We start from the raw sequence: 17,736 nt of genomic DNA, 5'->3' as shown, positions 1-17,736 counted from the left end.
AGGTAGAGGCGGAGAATTGGAAAAGCCTTGTTGTTGTTGTTTCATAGGCTGCGTTGTTTTCTTTATGACGGCCTTGTGTGTGCGGGATGGGGCTTGGATAATAAGGCTATGTGCTGTTCTGTTGTCAGATTTATTGCCGTTCTTTCGCCCTTTTTGCTTCCGTGTGCCGGCGTGGAGGAGATGAGAGAGAGGCAAACTCAAAGGAGGTGAGTTGGGAGAAAAAGCAGAATCAGTGGCTACTTGTGTGGTGATGGAGGCCGGCAAAGTGTCTGATAACGTCCAACAAATACATCAAATCTTTGGTGTCTCTTTACTTTGTCAGATGCCATAAAAATGATTTTCTTTCAAAAAAGACTCAATGATTGTCCTTTTATCTGAGTTACGCAGAGTGGACCTGACTTCACAATTCACCTTTCTTTCTTTTTTTTCTTTTTTTAGATTATTCTTGTTTCAGGTGAGAGCTTGAAATTCTGACGGACAAAAAAGATGATTGCATGGCACAAAGGATTTCTTTTGGTGTGAGGACACATTCAGACGGCCCTGGCCAGGAAGGGTTTGTCATACACAGGTTTCACAGCCAGTCTTCCATGTTGCATGCTGCTCCGACCTGGTTCCCCGGCCCTCTGAAGGTCCTCCCCTCCTCTCAGGCCTTGGAGAAGGTGGTGGCGGAGGTGCCCGGCTGCCCGGGGCTGGCACCATGGTCGTCGTGCCAGCGGTCCACGCAGCGGCGCCGTGCGTTCATAAAGAAGTTGCTGACGGTGCTGAGCTCCAGGCCGAGCTGCTGGGAGATGGTGATCTGCATCTCTTTGGAGGGACGCTTGTTCTCCTTGAAGATGGCGATGAGTGTGCGGCGCTGCAGGTCAGTGAAGACGAGGCGCTGCTTCTTGGGCGCCGTGTTGCGGTCCTTGTGTTGCTCCTGTTCTTTGCGCTTGCAGGCTTGGTGTGGATGGCAGCGGTGGGAGGGATGGGGATGAGAGTGAGAGGCAAAGAGGAGAAAGAAAACACAAAGCAAGGTAAATATACAAAAGTGATTATTTTTCCGATTGGACAGCAAAGACAGAATGTGGAGGGATGTGAAGTAACTACATGTACCATTAGCCGATACTTAAACACAACTAGTTTCTACACCAGATTCTACAGCTCCATCTCTATTGCCATATTAAAGTTGATTTAAAGCTAATCCATGCCTCCTGCCCAGTGGGAATATTCCTTCCATCCTGCAGAGTGCAGACAGGGAGCCAGCCTGCGGTGAGAGAAAGATGGGGTGAGGAGGAGGAAGGGTGGGGGGGGGGGGGACGCCTGGCTGTTGCCTGCTAGCTGGAGACACTGCTGTTTGATTCAATATTAATGCAGTTTGAGTCGCAATGGGGGACTGAGTGACTGTTGCACAAAAGTAAGCATTTTGTGTGTGTGTGTGTGTGTGTGTGTGTGTGTGTGTGTGTGTGTGTGTGTGTGTGTGTGTGTGTGTGTGTGTGTGTGTGTGTGTGTGTGTGTGTGTGTGTGTGTGTGTGTGTGTGTGTGTGTGTGTGTGTGTGTGTGTGTGTGTGTGTGTGTGTGTGTGTGTGTGTGTGTGTGTGTGTGTAAATCAGAGATAGAGGAGGGGCTGCCAAAGAAAAGATTGGAGAGAAAAGAACATAAAAAGGTGGAGGAGTAAGACAAAGTGTGTGTGTATATAAGAGCCAAAGAGAGGAGCTGAGGAAAGGAAGGAGGGGCGGCGAGTGAAGGAGAAAGAGAGATATTGACCGACGTTGCTGTAGGAATTGGGGGGTTCTCTGTAGGGACTGAGGTCAGAATCCCCCCCCAGCAGGTCTACAGTCTGCTACTTCAAACAGAGCCCACTGGAGCCCACTCTATTGAGCTCTGAGAGGGTATTTATAACCCACCCACCCCTCCCTCCCTCCCCAAACACAAACACTAGAGAGGTGCATGCACTGGCTGCTATGAGCCCCTTCCCATACACAGAGCAATTTTCAAAAGAAAACGCAGCGAGTGTATACTGCTTGACGTTTGGGGGGGGGGGGGGGGGGGGGGGCGGTGAGGTTGTAGCCAGCAAACACAGAAATGAATAGTTAATAGAGCGCTGTATTGTGGGTAAGTGTTGTAACTCAAAGTATTCGTAGGACACGGGTGGAAAGCAGCAGACAGGTGCAGGGTAAAAACAGAGAAACGGCGCCCAGAGATGGTGAACGAGGTGTGTGTGTGTGTGTGTGTGTGTGTGTGTGTGTGTGTGTGTGTGTGTGTGTGTGTGTGTGTGTGTGTGTGTGTGTGTGTGTGTGTGTGTGTGTGTGTGTGTGTGTGTGTGTGTGTGTGTGTGTGTGTGTGTGTGTGTGTGTGTGTGTGTGTGTGTGTGTGTGTGTGTGTGTGTGTGTGTGTGTGTGTGTGTGTGTGTGTGTGTGTGTGTGTGTGTGTGTGGAAGCTGTGTGTGTGTGTGGAAGCTGTGTGTGTGTGTGAGGAAGCTGTGTGTGTGTGTGGAAGCTGTGTGTGTGTGTGGAAGCTGTGTGTGTGTGTGGAAGCTGTGTGTGTGTGTGGAAGGTTAAGGCACCACCTCTGCAGCCACATGTTCCCCTGCTGGCTGAGGATCGAATCCTGCCAGAACAGACTGTGTGTCCCTCTCAGCTTCCCTACTGTCTCAATAAAAAGCGAGCAAATTGGAGCGAGAAAGATGCCGTCCCTGTGGGGTCTACACCTGCTGCCGATGCTATTGTCTGATACTTTCATACTCTCCTTCAATAATGTCTCACTCTCACGCTGCGTGTGTGTTGATGCATTTAAGGACAGATTTCTATTTCTCTCTTTAGTTCTACTTGTGTGTGTGCAGGAGTGTGTATGTGTGTGTGTGTTTAGGGGGGGTTGTGATTATGCTGAAGTGGCTGGAGCCAAGCAGTGGCGCTGTGTGTCTAATTACAGTGGAACAGAGCCCATTGATCAGCCATTGCAGTCCAATCTGTTTACTACAGATGTCTAACCTGCACACGGCTCCATCCATCATATTCATATTTCACATCAACACTGCAGCTAAATGTATCGCACACATGCTAATATGCTACGTACAGATTTGTCTAAATGCATGCTTGTAGGAACAGTATGTATATCATCGTATAAATTTGATTTATTATAGGATTAAGGCTAGTCATGACGATGAGGAGGATTATCATTTGGACTTCATGCTGAGTTCTCAGGAGGTCAGACGCTACAGGACGGAGTATTAAAGCTGGGAAGAGACACAACAAGGTTTTGTTTGGAAATTATTGACACATATAAGGCCTGTCACTACTATAAGGACTTTCTTACCCTGAACGTGCATTTCTTCGAGTGACACCGACCTACCAAGCAATATAATATCCTTCAATTTCAAGAATAAATGTTATTAGGCCAATTTATATGATGGATATTTTAGAAATTGTTAATTGTTATTAATCAATATGACAACATCTTGAAGCTTTATCTTTGGTTCTGGTCTCAGTCTACCGCAAATAAATGTTTTTATAATTATTATTAATTAAAGTTTCTTTTGCCTAGTGTATTCTCTTAATTCAGGCTAACTTGGAGAAAAAGCTTGTAATTTTTAACTTTTTTATATAAACTAATCGGGATGTTAGATTTTGGTGTTGACATCAAATATTAGTCTAACAAGGATGCTCCTCAGATATATAGGGTGCATTTTTTTAAATAATTCTACTACTTGTAAATCAGACACTGATGTATATCAAATATGTGTATATAAATATGTATACGTCACACACACACTTTATGCATAATGCAATGCAGCTGTTTGTATTATTGTGTGTCATTAATAAATGTTTAATCATGTTTCCCAGTTAACCCTGCCAGTGTGGATATAGATTACATTAAACCAATTAACCAGAAATGAAGTCATCTTTAGGTCAAATTGTTTAACTCAGTGGTGAAAATGTATCCCAGCGACAAGCTGCGGTTTAATTTGTATTTTGGTATTTCAAATTCAAACCAATGCAGACACAGTTAAAGTCACTATCACCAACAACACATCTATTCACATCTGTATTCAAGAAACAAAACCTAAAACTGGTCGAACGTTGGTTGGGATTGTGCAGCCTTGATGGGGGAAGAACAGTTTCCAACCATTTCTCCTTCAACACAGTAAGTCAAATATTTATAATTGACCAAATAATACATTTCAGACCAGAGTAAATTCTGTTTGACTTTTTCTAAAACCATGTGTGTAAAGGTAAACATGTGAGGATGATCTGCTTGTTCCACATGTAGGGACTCGCTCTGCATCAGATCCCCATTGAATGAAGAGGAGCTCTGCTCAGCAAAGATATGCGATCCCCTCCGGCTTTCACTTGTGTGGAGGAGGATTCGTTTCCCAGCAGGACAATGAGCCGAAACATGCAGCGAAGTGTGTTTGAAGAGCGAGGAGGAGCAGTGAGATGTGCTGATGTGCACCGGCTTCCCTCCACAGCCAGCAGACTGCAACCCAACGCAGGGCGAACTGAGTTATTATAAAAGATCAAAATACAAAATATTTGACAATTTTTGTCTTTTTTTCCACCTAACTGTATAATTGTTATGCAATATTGATAAAACGTTATATTACTTTTGATTGGACTTTTGCTTTTAAAAATTAAAAACTCTGGAGCAATGCAGTTAATATTATTATCAATATAGGTTTATTACTTTCTCAACATTTCCACACTGGCTTTCCTTTTTTTTTTGGTACAGCTTCTAGTTGCTCTTCCCTGCAGTGCCTGACCTTTTTCTTCTGTGATTTGTTCACGTGTGACCTTGCACAGGTGTGCGTGTAAACACACACACCACACACACACGCACAAACACACACGGAAAAAACACACGCACACACACACTTTGTCGATACAACTGGAATTGTGATTTTTGGTATTTATTTCCAATTTTCGCAAGAATATACTCATTTTCATCAAAGACGCTGTATTAGTTTAACATCAATTCATTCACTTATTTCATACTATCATCAAGTAGAATATTTAATTTCATGTTTATATAGTCTCACTATCACTTTGGTTTCAGGCAGTACAATCTAGTGAAGAGAGGCTTTAACAACAAGTATCAATATATTGTTTTTAAGAAGACAATACATCTTCAGGGTAAACGCTTTGAAAACTAACTGCTGCACAACATTTTTATTTACATTTTTTATGGCCCCTTTTATCTCTATATCCCCAAAGGTCAAGATAAAGTAGACATAAATCTGGTGTTTTCTTTTCATAATAAGCGAGCCTTGGGAGGGGAGTCTCTCTCTCTCTCTTAATGTGGCTCCACATTCAGCTCAGACAGTCCCAGCTTCTCTCTCCACATCCCTCCACCGGAGAGGCACGTCCCCCCCCCCCCCCCCATCGACCGCTTGCTTTGTGCGGCTGCGGTCGGCAGGTGTCGCTCTCTCCGTGGCCCCGGCTGCACGGGGCGCCACAGTGCGCTGCCTTTGCTACAGGCGCTGGATTTACTAATCAATATCGATCGATCGGTGAGGAAGGGGGCCCTGATTACTGAACCAAGCTCGGCGTAGAAAAGGAAAAAAATCAATCATTGCAGCTTTTAGAGCTACAGTAGGCACCGAGCAGAGAGACGGGCATAAACTCATGCACAAAGAGCAACCGGACAAGAGCAGAAATCCCGGTTCTGTGTTGAGTGTTTTTCGGAGGTGTTACGCCCTGCTGCTGCTCGGCCGGACACAAATGTGATTTCTATGACTGCCTGTATGCAGCTGTGAGCAGGAGCCGACCTACTTTTAATGGATCCCTCAGGCTCCTCACAAACATACAAAGACAGATTAACAAAGACGTGTTTTTCATGGGATTTACTATAATATTTTATTTCCAATAAATCCAAAGCAGTTTTTTATTTATTCAAAGGCCTCCTGCATTCTCTTTCATCTTAAACTATCGAATTCCTTAATGAGTGATTTTCCAACTAACTCCTTACTGCTCCGATGATAACGGGTATAACTTAGGCCTATTTCTTTTCCACTGATGACATTAATATTCTTTGCTTCACGACAAACCAAGCGAGGTTAAGAGAAAGGCCCTGGGTGTTCAATATCGATCGATAGATTCGTGAATAATTCGTGTGTGAAATTCAGTTCGTCCAATTAATTATGCCTCGGAGGGGTGGGGGCCGAAGAGGAGATTCATGGAGGGGTGGAGAGAGCAAATCCACCAGGAAGAAATGGAGGAAAGGAGGGAAGGAACCGTGATTATCGGGACAACAAAAAAAAGGTGTGTTGGAGATGAGTAAATGATGATCACCTGTACTGTGTTTGCTGTTCACAATTCTCAGGTCCCTGCAGATGTGAGTCCATCTCCAGCATTAATCATGTATTGATCACCACTGCCCTTCCTGCTCATAATGAGAAAGTCAAACGGCCTAATATTATGCCCAGTGTTTTATGAAACCATGATTACACATCTGCATCTGAAATGATACTCCTCCAAACCTCCACTCCTGCAGCACAGCCCTGCGAAGCTTACGAGGTCAACGTCTGCTGATTTAATTAATTTACCAATAAACATGTTTACCGGTTACGGCTTGACGCGTTCACACACACACACGCTCGCACACACACACACACACACACACACACACACACACACACACGCACGCACGCACGCACGCACACGCACACACTCTGCAGCCCGTTTTAAAGTGTGAATCATCACTATTAATCTATGCACAGCCAGTTTGCTTGTAGTAGGAGGCTTTAACGGGGGTCATAGTGATGACGCCATGTGTGGTTGCAGGAAAGATTGTAATGTAACTTGGGTCGAAAATAACTAGATTTTTTTCAGAAATTATTATTTTTTTATTATAAAATTGTAGCCACGTCAGCGACACATACAAGTGTTTTGTGTGTTACTAAAACAAACACCAAGTTTATGATATTTCATTATTTTTTTTTAGGGAATGAGCACTTCGCCTCCTTTATGCCCCTCTCTATAGCTGCCCCCCAAGAACCACCACTGCTTGCACTCTTTTCACGATTGTAGCATGATTGGGCAATTTGATGTTGAGGCTTCAGTGTTTTATTAGGTAACGCGCTGTTGCTTTAAAGATTGATGTATATCTTCTTTGTATACGGTGGCATTTATTTTATTCTGTGCTGCAAGGCAATGCCAAGTCCCCCCCTTCCCCTCTCTCTTTCCCTCGCCAGGCCAAAACACTTCCAGCTCGATACCCCTTAATGTAATGAGTGAGAATTGGTGTTAATATACTGATAAAGCGACACAATTTGTTTGTTTGCATTCTCCAGCGACTCAGCTGCAAGGCATTTCTTCTGCAGCACTTCAATAACACTCAACCTGATCTCAGTTACACCTTCGCCCACCTCAGTCTGAGTCTCAGCAGCATGCAACATTTTACTTTTACATTTTCTCCATCATTCCTCCATGCACATTTCATTTACAAAAACGATCATGTCTTCTGTCAGTAGAGAAATATCATTGTTTGCAGCTCTGTTTTCATTCCAACCTGTTATTATCAACCCAGTGGTAAACCTAAGAAATTGCAAAGTGCTTTAAAAATCCAATAATCAGTGAAGGCTGCTGCTGACTGCGATCATCACACTCCTTATGAGGTTTTAGATAATTAGATGCACTCAGCCATTTAAGCGCATGATTGAGGGAAAGCGTATGACTACATTTTAACCCACATTATTTATTTATTTTTTCGCCAGTTTAATAGCAGGCTTGGTCCGCATGCATCTGCCATTTGTGTGTAGGAGTGGCTCCATTGTTAGAGTAATACTCTTATCTGCGATTATCATTGATTTCATTCATAATTGCTTTGACCAGTTATGCGTGATATAGCAGTAATGATCATGATGCTTTATTTTGGAGAGACAGGCAGGGTTTCATTCCCCCACAAACAACAAGTGTGTGTGTGTGTGTGTGTGTGTGTGTGTGTGTGTGTGTGTGTGTGTGTGTGTGTGTGTGTGTGTGTGTGTGTGTGTGTGTGTGTGTGTGTGTGTGTGTGTGTGTGTGTGTGTGTGTGTGTGTGTGTGTGTGTGTGTGTGATTTATTAATTTATTTGGAGCTTATTTAGCTTATCCTGATTGTGCTGGATATTTGGTGTGTGTAAAAACCGGACTATAGTTTTTAAAATAAAAAGGGCTTTCAGACTCTCAAACATATTGCTTTCATAAAATAATAAATAAATAAACTCCTGACTGTTAAATTAAATTCAGCCCATAAACTATTAATTGAAATGAATTATGAATGAATTAACATTTAAATAACAGCCTCTGTGGGGTTTCTTCTGGATGTGGTGTGGTGTGGTCGGTCAATAAACACTTCTGAGGGTTCATGCGGATGTGAAACCGTGTATACCAGGACTCAAACTACCTGTAAAGATTATTATTTTATCTGCAACATTTTTTTATTATAAAATCATTATTTTTATGTTATTTATCGTAAACACAAAACAAACGAATATGAGGAGGAGAATTTAAGGACAATAAGAACTAATACATATTTTTATTGATGATGCCTCTCGATTACAGTTTTCAATAGGATGAAGTCATTTATCTAATTTATTTAATACACTAATGTCAAGGTGTGGAGGTTCAGAAAAGTGGCATCAGGATTTATCGAAATATGCTCATATTCTCCAAATGTCAGCTGTCACAGCTCTGTTAATTTCTTACTCGTCGCTGGAGAATCCGGCACTGATCTGCAGTCAGAGGATCTGTTTGCCCTCCGCGGGGAGACAGACAGGTTTTCAATATGCAGGAATTCAGAGATTCAATTCAATACAGTTCTCACTCAATCATGAGGAGAAGAGTCAACAGAGAAACTTCTGAACCAGCCCTTATTGTGGTTACACCTAATTGCATTAATATTGTCTCTTTTATTGTTTTTCTCACAATGCTAAACAAAGATAATTAGATTTCAAATAATTAGTGTTTTTGTTATTCTTTGTCTCTACAGGGTTTACTTTTTCATTAGGGTTTATTTAAGGGTGTGTTTTCGCGAAGCTTCAATTTTCACACTTTGCAAATCAAATTAGAAATGTATTTTAATTCTTAGTATTTAAAAAAAATACATTGTAGAACAGTACAAAGCTATATTTTAATTTGTAAGTGATTGTGTGCAACAATTCTGAGCACGTATGGAAACTGATATTATACCCAAAATAATAAAATATATATGAAACAAGGATGTTCTAACATTTTAGTATAAACATTATTAAGACTGCAATATGTTACTGTGTAGTAATTGTTCTTTAGGCATAGGTGCAACATTGCAACAACACACACTCACACACACACTTTGCAAAACACCTGAGAACAACTGAAAAAACGAGTCAGCGTTTTCACATCGGCTCAGTAAAGCAACAAATTATTAATTTGAGAATAACCCGCAGCCTGCTGTTCGTTATATTTAATAACATGTAATATAAAGGCTATATGCGCTCACATCGATTCATTCATCAATTGATTTCACAGTCGTTTTGTTCCTTTGTTGATCCGTGTGGGGTTGCCCAACCGGAGTTTCGGGTTGCATCTGCGGGTAGATAAACTGTGTGAGTGTGTGTGTCTGTGCGCAAAGCCATGCACGTGTGTGTGTGTTTGCGGTTTTGTTGAGATCGACCCTGCAGAAAGACTTGCAGAGAAGCTCCGTGCAAACCATCTGCAGGCTTTCACTTAAAAAAGGCCCCGAGACAGTTTGACATCAGGAGAAGTTTAATATTTCTGACTTTACCTGATGTTTGTATTTTTTATTTTCCGAAACTAATTATTAAAACTAACAATTAACCGACTGCGGGCTGCTTAACTGGCAATTCAACACCAATTTGTATCACAAGAGCTTTTATTTCATTTAAAGAAAATATTAAACCTAATTCTAATGTTTCGCAGAAAGATATTTCCTCTTTTCTATTTCATATTTGTTTCCAGAATTAAAAACACGTGACTCTCAGTGAGAAATAAATGGAATACTCTGTTTTCTAAATGAAATAACACCTATCAGTTGATTGGATGTCTTCCTGCTGTTTTAGAAAGCTTACAGTGTTCAATGAGATTTGTTCCTTCGCTTCTCTTTAATGGCGTGGACAATGTCCTTGCCTTGTATTCTTAAACTGCACATTAAACAAGCCATTATGGGCCCTTTAATAACCGATGGCCTGTCAGGGCGTCAGATAAGCAGCCAGGACACACCACTGCTGCTTCGACGAGCACTGGACTCAGACTGTAAAAACCCTCCCTAAAAAAGTAACTTACCGCCTCATTTTAGATATCTCACTGCGAGCATTGACATCAGACACTTAAATCAGCGAAAATCTGATCTGATACCTTAAAAGGTAAATGTTTGTTCAGCAACAATAATATCTGCAAAGAATGAGGATGATCAGGTAGTTGCTAATACAGGTTGAAGTAGAAACATACTGTACAAGTCAAATTATTTATATCAAACTCTTAGTCTTTGCAGAAATTGACTGAAGACAGTACTACGTGAGTGCAGGAGCAGACCCAGTTTTTTGGGGGGGCATCCCTGTTACATAACAGCTCCACCAACACAATGCTGATGCTCTGGTCAACATTTTAATTGCACAACAGTCTGCTCTTTGGAACGTCCCCTGCTTGGTGCTCAACCTCTGCAGATTGTGGCGGGTCAAAAGCCACGTGATCTGTTTCTTCATCAGCCCCACATCTGACTTCGGAGTGCAGGGACGAGTAATGAGATTTCATTATGATTATCTTAGGGTATGGACTCCTTTTGTATTTTTTCTTTTTGCCTGGGAAGTGAGGAGGGGGGCGCACGCGGTGCCATTAACCCTTTGATGCTAGCCTCGTGTATTCAGTCGACTCTGCCGGCAATTTGATTTAAAGGTCATTCTCTCATATCGATCCGGTTTGGCGAGGGGGCGACGGAGTAGCGTAGGAATTGATCATCTAAAATAGAAGAGACGGTATTCGAAACTGTACAGAGTCCAGACCTCTGCTGCATTTATAATTGCTCAGCACGCCCCCCCCCCCCCCCCCCCCCGTGTGAATTGGAGCAGTGTGTCTTTGCATGTGCGCTTATGGCTAAAAACAGAAAAGTGTAAAGATGTGGGAGATGTGCAGACCCCTGTCTCTGTCGCTAATCCAATTTCTATTGAAATTACATTATTTTGAATAATAAGGTCGACTTGGTTAGTACAGTGTGGGTGGCATGTATAATGAGGGGAACACCACGGTGAACTGCCAGTCGTCTGGTGCTGCTAATCCGCCTCTTACAAAAATAAAGCGGGAGCTACTAAACTACAGCAGTGTAAATTCAGCATTTGCTTGTATTTTTAACCATGCATCGTCGTGTTCATGCAATCCAGCGTGAAAGCATGCATGTATTAGTCATTCTGCTGTGTGTTATGAAGGGTGAGCTGTTAATGGGAGAAATGGTGTTGCATGGTGGAGAGGGGAGGGGGGTTGCATGGCGCAGCTCCAGAGATGGAAAGCAGAGGCCGGGGAATGGAAATCGATACAGATCCAGGGCTCGCCAGATCGGCCTTAACAATGTGGCGCAGACACACTCTATATCCCGATCACATACACACAGGAGGGAAGGAGCGGGGAGGCGACATCTATGCAGGCTGTAGCTCGTGCTATGATATTGTCCTGTGTTATGCAGGCCTGCAGTGTTGAGAATATAGGAAGCTGCAGCCTCAAACCCAATCAATCAGGATGCATGTGTAGGTGTTTTCCCCCCCCACCCCCCACCCCTGCGTAACTTCCCACGATGCGTCCACATGCGAATATTCATTACTACAACAAACAGTATTTCATTTTACATTCTGTTCTTGTTTATCTTCTTCTATTTTACTTAGACTCTTGCATGTACTTGTTCACTTGTACACAATTCTCTGCAACATTAAGCTTTTTTGTTTTTGCACTATTTGTATTGTTTTCTAAATGAGTTTTTATCGTTTAATGTCTTTATATTTATGTTGCTTTGTTGGAGGGACTTAAGATTTTCATTGCCATAAATACACAGCTATTGTGCAACCCTTGAATTTTTTTTATCGTATCACGACTTGATGATTTATGCAAATGTTAAAGTTAGATTGACTGACTCCCCCCTTCAGCACAAGCCTCCTCCAGATGCAAAGCGTGAGATGTCATTTCATCTGCTCTGAGCTGCACTGAAGCCGGGATTTAAACCAAATAGCCTGGAGCTATAACCTCAAGAAAATAGCTGTTGCTCTCCCACCACAGGATTTCAAAGGCGATGCTTGTACATGCGTGTCTCAGTACTTACAGCACACGTTGCTGTGCTTAACGAACAACGAGGCTCTGAAACCGCAGCTGCACTGTTTATCCCCCCTATCTTCCCCTCACACATCAATTATTAAAGTACCAATCGATCATTTCGCAGGCTAACATCAAGCCATCTCTTCATGAAAAAAAATCCTGTTTTAGATTAACCCGCATCAATCACATCTTAATGCCCTGTCCAATTAAACCCATTTTACCGGCTTAAATGACCCCAAAAAAGAAGCTTCACTGCTGGCTATTTTTGTTGCTATTGGATATTTTGGTGAGCAAAATAAAAAGACCTCCAGTTAGAATTCTGCAAAAAACAAGAAGACGCTAGAGCTGTGATTTAAATGGAAACCCCAGTTGGTCATGGACTGGAAAGTAGGATGCAGGATACAGGGTGGTGTGATTGACGCCATTGTGGATTGTAATATTGATCGATGGGTGGAAGCTGTTGGATGAAATAATGGTGTTTAAGGCCTACAAGAATGCTATTAACTATGTATTGGTAAAACTCCAGTTCACCACCTTGAACTGTCCTCGAAACAGAGAGAAGAAGATAAGCTGCGGTTCAATGTGCATACACGATTATTTCAGCACTCTGGACAGCGGCTTGTAACGTTAAACTATGGGAATTGACCTACAAACTGTGTGCTTCCCAATAATACATTAGAATAAGAATAAAACCTACTTTGGATAGGATAACCAATCTTTTTTTCTTTGCAAATATAAGCAATAATAAATGCCCTCTTTCTGCTAAAAGCATACACAATATGAAACAATGTAATGAATGTCATTTTTTTGGTATGTCTATATTTCATGTAAATATTTCTCTATATTATTTTTTAAATGTTTTTTATAATTGTTTTATTTGTTGGTCCTTTTCTTACAATGTATCTTCTATAAACACCATATTCCATATACACCAATGCAAATTCCTCGTATAGCTTAACCTACTCGGCAATAAACCTATTTCTGATTCTGATTAAGGCAACTCAATACTTAACAAGGAAAATATAAGTAGGCCTATGCATTGCAGAGATGCATGCATGGGGGAAAGGCTGCAGTCACGGGGATGGGGGGGGGTGGAGGGGGATTGCTCCAGGATTAGGCCCGTGTAAACTGCGTGTAGTCCATTGAAAGATGAATAGAGGCCTCCCACCCTCATTCTCAACAATGTTTTGCCTCCGTGGCCCGTGGGTCTTGACCTGCACACCCCGGCACGTGCTCCGGCCATTCAAATGGTAATAAAGCAACTGCGCTTTTTTTTTTAAGACATGGGGGACCCTGGCATGCACCTCATCACATGTCACATGAAAGGATACAGGCGAAAAAAGATAACTGCTATCAAATGAGAAGTAGTGATGGTCTTTTGGAAATATTCCGGATTTTGAAAGATATAACGACTATTTTCTGTGTTTTCAGCATTCTTCTGTTTGTGTCTAATAGGCGTGACTAGTGCAGGAATTACCGTATTAACCCAAACCCCACAGGGCAAATGAGAGAGTGCATTACACACAACAAACGGAACATGATTACAGCAAAGGAAAAAAAAGGTGTGCAAAAGCGGTTTTTTTTTTTTATAACAGCTGTCCTCTTTCCCCCTTGTTCCGGCTCCCGCCTCCCCCCTCTGCTCCAGGGGAGAGACCAATGGGAGAGAGTGCTGAGGCGGGATAATTGATAGATGCACTGGCTATCCTTATCGATCAGGACTGTATTGACTCGACCAAATACATTGAGATGGAGTGTGGAATTCAACACAGATGCAAAGACGAATTGTTTTCATCGTTAATGCGATCTTTAAATGCCTTCCAAACATTTGCTTCCTTATTTGTGCAGCTTTACAATCAAGTTGCCTGTTTATGTATACAGTCGTGGAAGAATCGTTTAGTTTTGATAATCAGCTAAATAAGACACCCAAAGGTTAAAGCTGGCCCGGGTGCAATGAAGAACACAATAGGTGGGATGCCTGTGGGTCTTTGCCCTCGTTGCATTAAGAGATGTTGAGCGTGAAGGGCAAACGTCCCGCCCACCCCCCCAAACAGCTAAAGGCCCATCTCTGCTCTGCTTTTCGTTTCAGGGCTGGATTGTCATGTGTGTGTGCGCAGACACTGGCATTTTCACATTAGCTAAGCAGGGCAGCTGCATTGATTTGTGTGACTGTGATGAATTTGGAATAGTAATTTGAATTTATTGATTGATGTGGCCGAGCGAGTATGGCCCAGCCTCACTTTCAGCATCACAAACCCCCCCAACTCCCACTCCCAGCCCACATGCGCACCGAGGATAATGGTGATTTTAAATGCAATAAGTAAAATGTTGCTGTGCACATTTACATACAAGTCATTTGTCATTTTGCCCAACTGGCTTTTTTTGTGGCTGCAGGTTAATGCATAATGCATAAAAAGTGCACTAAAATCAGCTGTTGCAAGACAACAAATAAACATGCATTTATTGGATATGTACTATAATGCGATATATTTTCAAAATAAAATAATGAATAACATGTCGCGCCTGCATCACATTAATAGTGCAGCCCTAATTTCCATTTTACAACCAAATACGCACACACGTACACACGCCTCACACCTATAGGCTACTGTGGGCCTGACCACGGTAAAATATGCAGAAGGTGTAGCACTCACAGGACTGTGCCACTCCAACATGTCAATTGAATTGAGGGGGGGGAGGGGTTATCCTGATGCCGGGTGTGGAAGATATAAAACTCCACAGCCCAATTAGCTTTAACAGCAGTGGCACTTAAAGAGACAATTGTGGAGTGTTTAAATCTTTATTTACCAGAACCCCACTAAATGCGCAAAGGAACAATTTACATGCCATTAAGTGCTTTTCAATAGGGCATTGACTGGAACTAAAATATGCCACTATATCTGCTTAATTGAACTATTCGCTGAAATACGACACAGAAGAGCTGATTGACGTTTGGAAGCAGCACGCCTGAACGAGGGCTTTACACAAACATCAATGCGAGGGGAACTCTCCTTCACATCTCGGTTTTAACCCCAGCGCGTCTTCTCGGCATTTCATTTACGTCCGCAGGTGGTGTGTTAAATGGTTTAAAGGGGCGGGAATGTCGGTTTCGAATAACAGCGTTTACGCATAAGCACTAGAATGTATATGAAAAAACAAACAGGCGACAGCAAGGGTTTGTGCCACAATTTGTCTCTTTCTGAAGAGAAGGGATGCCTTTCTGTTATAATTTCCCAATAACCCCACACATGTTATCTGCCAAACCGCAACAATCACCGTTTATTAGTGTCAGAATTGATAAACAGGCCATCAACCAACTTTGGAGAAAAATATACCCCAGAGTGCAGAGGAGATACGGGCCAGAGAAAGACGCATCTGTTTGTGTCTCTGTCTTTCGGATCCAAAATCGATCATTTATCAGTGTGCTACTCTGAAATGGGACGCCTGGACCTGAAATATTGATCCATAGGAGGTCATGCTCCCCCGACTCTTTGGCTAGGCCTTAGACGATCCTTGTTTGTGACGACGTGCTTATTTGACAGGGGGAGTGAAAGATTACTACATCAAGTGTGTTTTGATACAAATGAGTCCAAAGTTAAACTGAGTATTTGAGTTAACTTGTCTCCATGTTTGGTTTGCCTTCAAAGTACTATAGCTGTAAGATGCAATCAATTTTGATCACATCGTGATTTGATTTTCTTTGTTTGGTCTCTTTCTATGTGTTTTTGTTTGTGACAGAGAGGGAGGCCGAGTGAGAGGGATATGTGTATCCATGCTGTGCGTAAAACCGCTGTATGTGAGTGAACAAACATCAGTGCAAAATGCTGTTTGCACCTCGTCTGCTTTTGAGAGAGGCATCCTCTCTTTTGTTTATACCACATCCAGTGTTGCACAGCGTCTGTTTACACTATCATGGATTGTAGCATCAATCAAAATATAGATTTCCCCCAACATTTAACACCCCGACTGTCGTGATGAAGTTTTACTCGATACAATCGACTAATAACTTCTAGTAATGTCTGTTTGAGCAGCTATTGACAGTCTTGCCACATTGACTTCTAATTGATCCCTCCACATCACTCAGGTTGGGAGCTGTCTCCTCACTCACCTGCAAGCCTGAGCGCCGACATCCTCTGAAACTCGGGCTCCTGGAGCCACTTCCACATTCTCCTGAACGTCTCCCGGCCAGACTTGAGTTTACTCCACGGTTTAGGATTCCGCAGCAGGTCAGACAGAGTTCCCTGGGACCGGCACAAGATCCTCTGAGCAAAGATGGCCTGGGGGATGCTGTAGCGCTTGAGCTCTGCCGTTATTCGCTGTGCTACCTCCTTGGTGTTTATCTCCTCCACCTGCCCTGACCCACCTCCCTGCCCTCCTCCCCCCACCGTCTGCCTGTCCCGGTCTGACAGCATGGACCCGTTTGCCTGAGAGTGCGGATGGCTATGATGGTGCATGCCGTTCAAGGATGTCATGAGTCCGGCCCCATGGCCACCGAGACCCCGGGCCAGGTGCTCCTCGCCCCGCGACAGCATGTGCGACTCAAACCCCCCCGAGGAGATCATCTTGTCGTTGGACAGGTGAGCTCCGGGACCATAGGCGCTGAGAGTCTGCTGGGAGCTGTGCAAGGACCCGAGGCCGTTGGACAGTGGGGACAGAGACTGCCCCATGCCGGACATGTCTTTAGGGTAGTGGCCGTAGATGTTGCCCATGGAGGCGAGGCTGCGGTCGTCCCTCATCAGGGTAAAGCTGCCGCTGACGTTCCCGGCGGAGAGTCGCTGGTGTGCCGGATGATGGTGAGCATGTGGGTGTTGATGGTGAAATTTATCGGAGACCGTGGAGATGGGCGGCAGGTGCTGCAGCGGCGTCAGCGTGGTGTAGGTGCTGCTCAGGCTCATCCCGGAGTCGCACGACATGGTCATGGCCGGGTGCAGGGGGCCAGACAAAGCGTGGTCTGTGCGGTAGTCCCCCGCGCCCTCCAGTATCGAGGCCATACTGGACACCATGGCTGATCGTCCGTGCGACACCAAGTTCCGATGCGACGACTGGCGCGCGTGTTGAGAGTTCATTAAGTCGCTCGTCTGATGGGAGTGAGACACACCGTGCAGATTTCCAATGTTTTCCATTGTAAGCTCCATCGTTGCAAAAGGATCTTTATTTCCACCCCTCTCGCCACTCACTCTCCCTCGCTTCTCTCCCTCTCTCTCTCACTGTCGCTCTAATCTCACACTCCTTTCCAATAAATGTTGAACGATTTCAAAGCCAAGCCATTGATTGTAGTTGCCTCTCTGCAGTCAATCCAGCATGGTTTTAAAAGATCGGGTCCCTGCCGCCACACAAACTGCGCCTCAGACCTCTGCTCAGTGTGGAGGAGGATTTCTCTCGCTGTGGAGCACCTTCTACTAAACCCAAAGCGCTGCTCTGCTCTCTGTGTGTAAATTGACGTGCCTGCGCTCATGTTAAGATGAGACCGAGCCTGTGCGCATGTGCGCGTCCCCGTG

At 43.6% G+C, this 17,736-nt stretch overlaps 2 protein-coding genes across 4 annotated transcripts in view; one reads left to right on the top strand and one right to left on the bottom strand.

Annotated features, from left to right (window-relative positions):
• atp8b3 (ATPase phospholipid transporting 8B3) overlaps positions 1 to 4,512 on the top strand; it is a 48,970-nt gene extending 44,458 nt beyond the window's left edge. For 2 of the 3 annotated variants that reach the window (XM_079679928.1, XM_079679930.1), the window contains 2 exons: positions 4,030 to 4,119; positions 4,246 to 4,512. In XM_079679928.1, coding sequence (XP_079536054.1) covers positions 4,030 to 4,119; positions 4,246 to 4,278 — 123 coding nt within the window. In that variant the 3' untranslated portion in view covers positions 4,279 to 4,512. Of the gene's footprint in view, positions 1 to 4,029; positions 4,124 to 4,245 lie in introns of all 3 variants that reach the window. The other variant, XM_079679929.1, reaches the window with a different exon arrangement.
• On the bottom strand, positions 641 to 17,373 carry onecut3a (one cut homeobox 3a; the record flags this gene model as incomplete). The annotated part of the gene is made up of 2 exons (XM_079679960.1): positions 641 to 984; positions 16,347 to 17,373. The coding sequence occupies 2 exons, from the start codon at positions 17,371 to 17,373 to the stop codon at positions 644 to 646; spliced, it is 1,368 nt and encodes a 455-aa protein (XP_079536086.1). The 3' UTR covers positions 641 to 643.
• Positions 17,374 to 17,736: the final 363 nt, after the last annotated feature.

Source organism: Notothenia rossii (genome assembly GCF_949606895.1).
Source record: "Notothenia rossii genome assembly, chromosome: 1".
NCBI lineage: Eukaryota > Metazoa > Chordata > Actinopteri > Perciformes > Nototheniidae > Notothenia > Notothenia rossii.
Note: the sequence above shows the minus strand (reverse complement) of the source record. Positions and strands in the feature narration are given on the sequence as shown.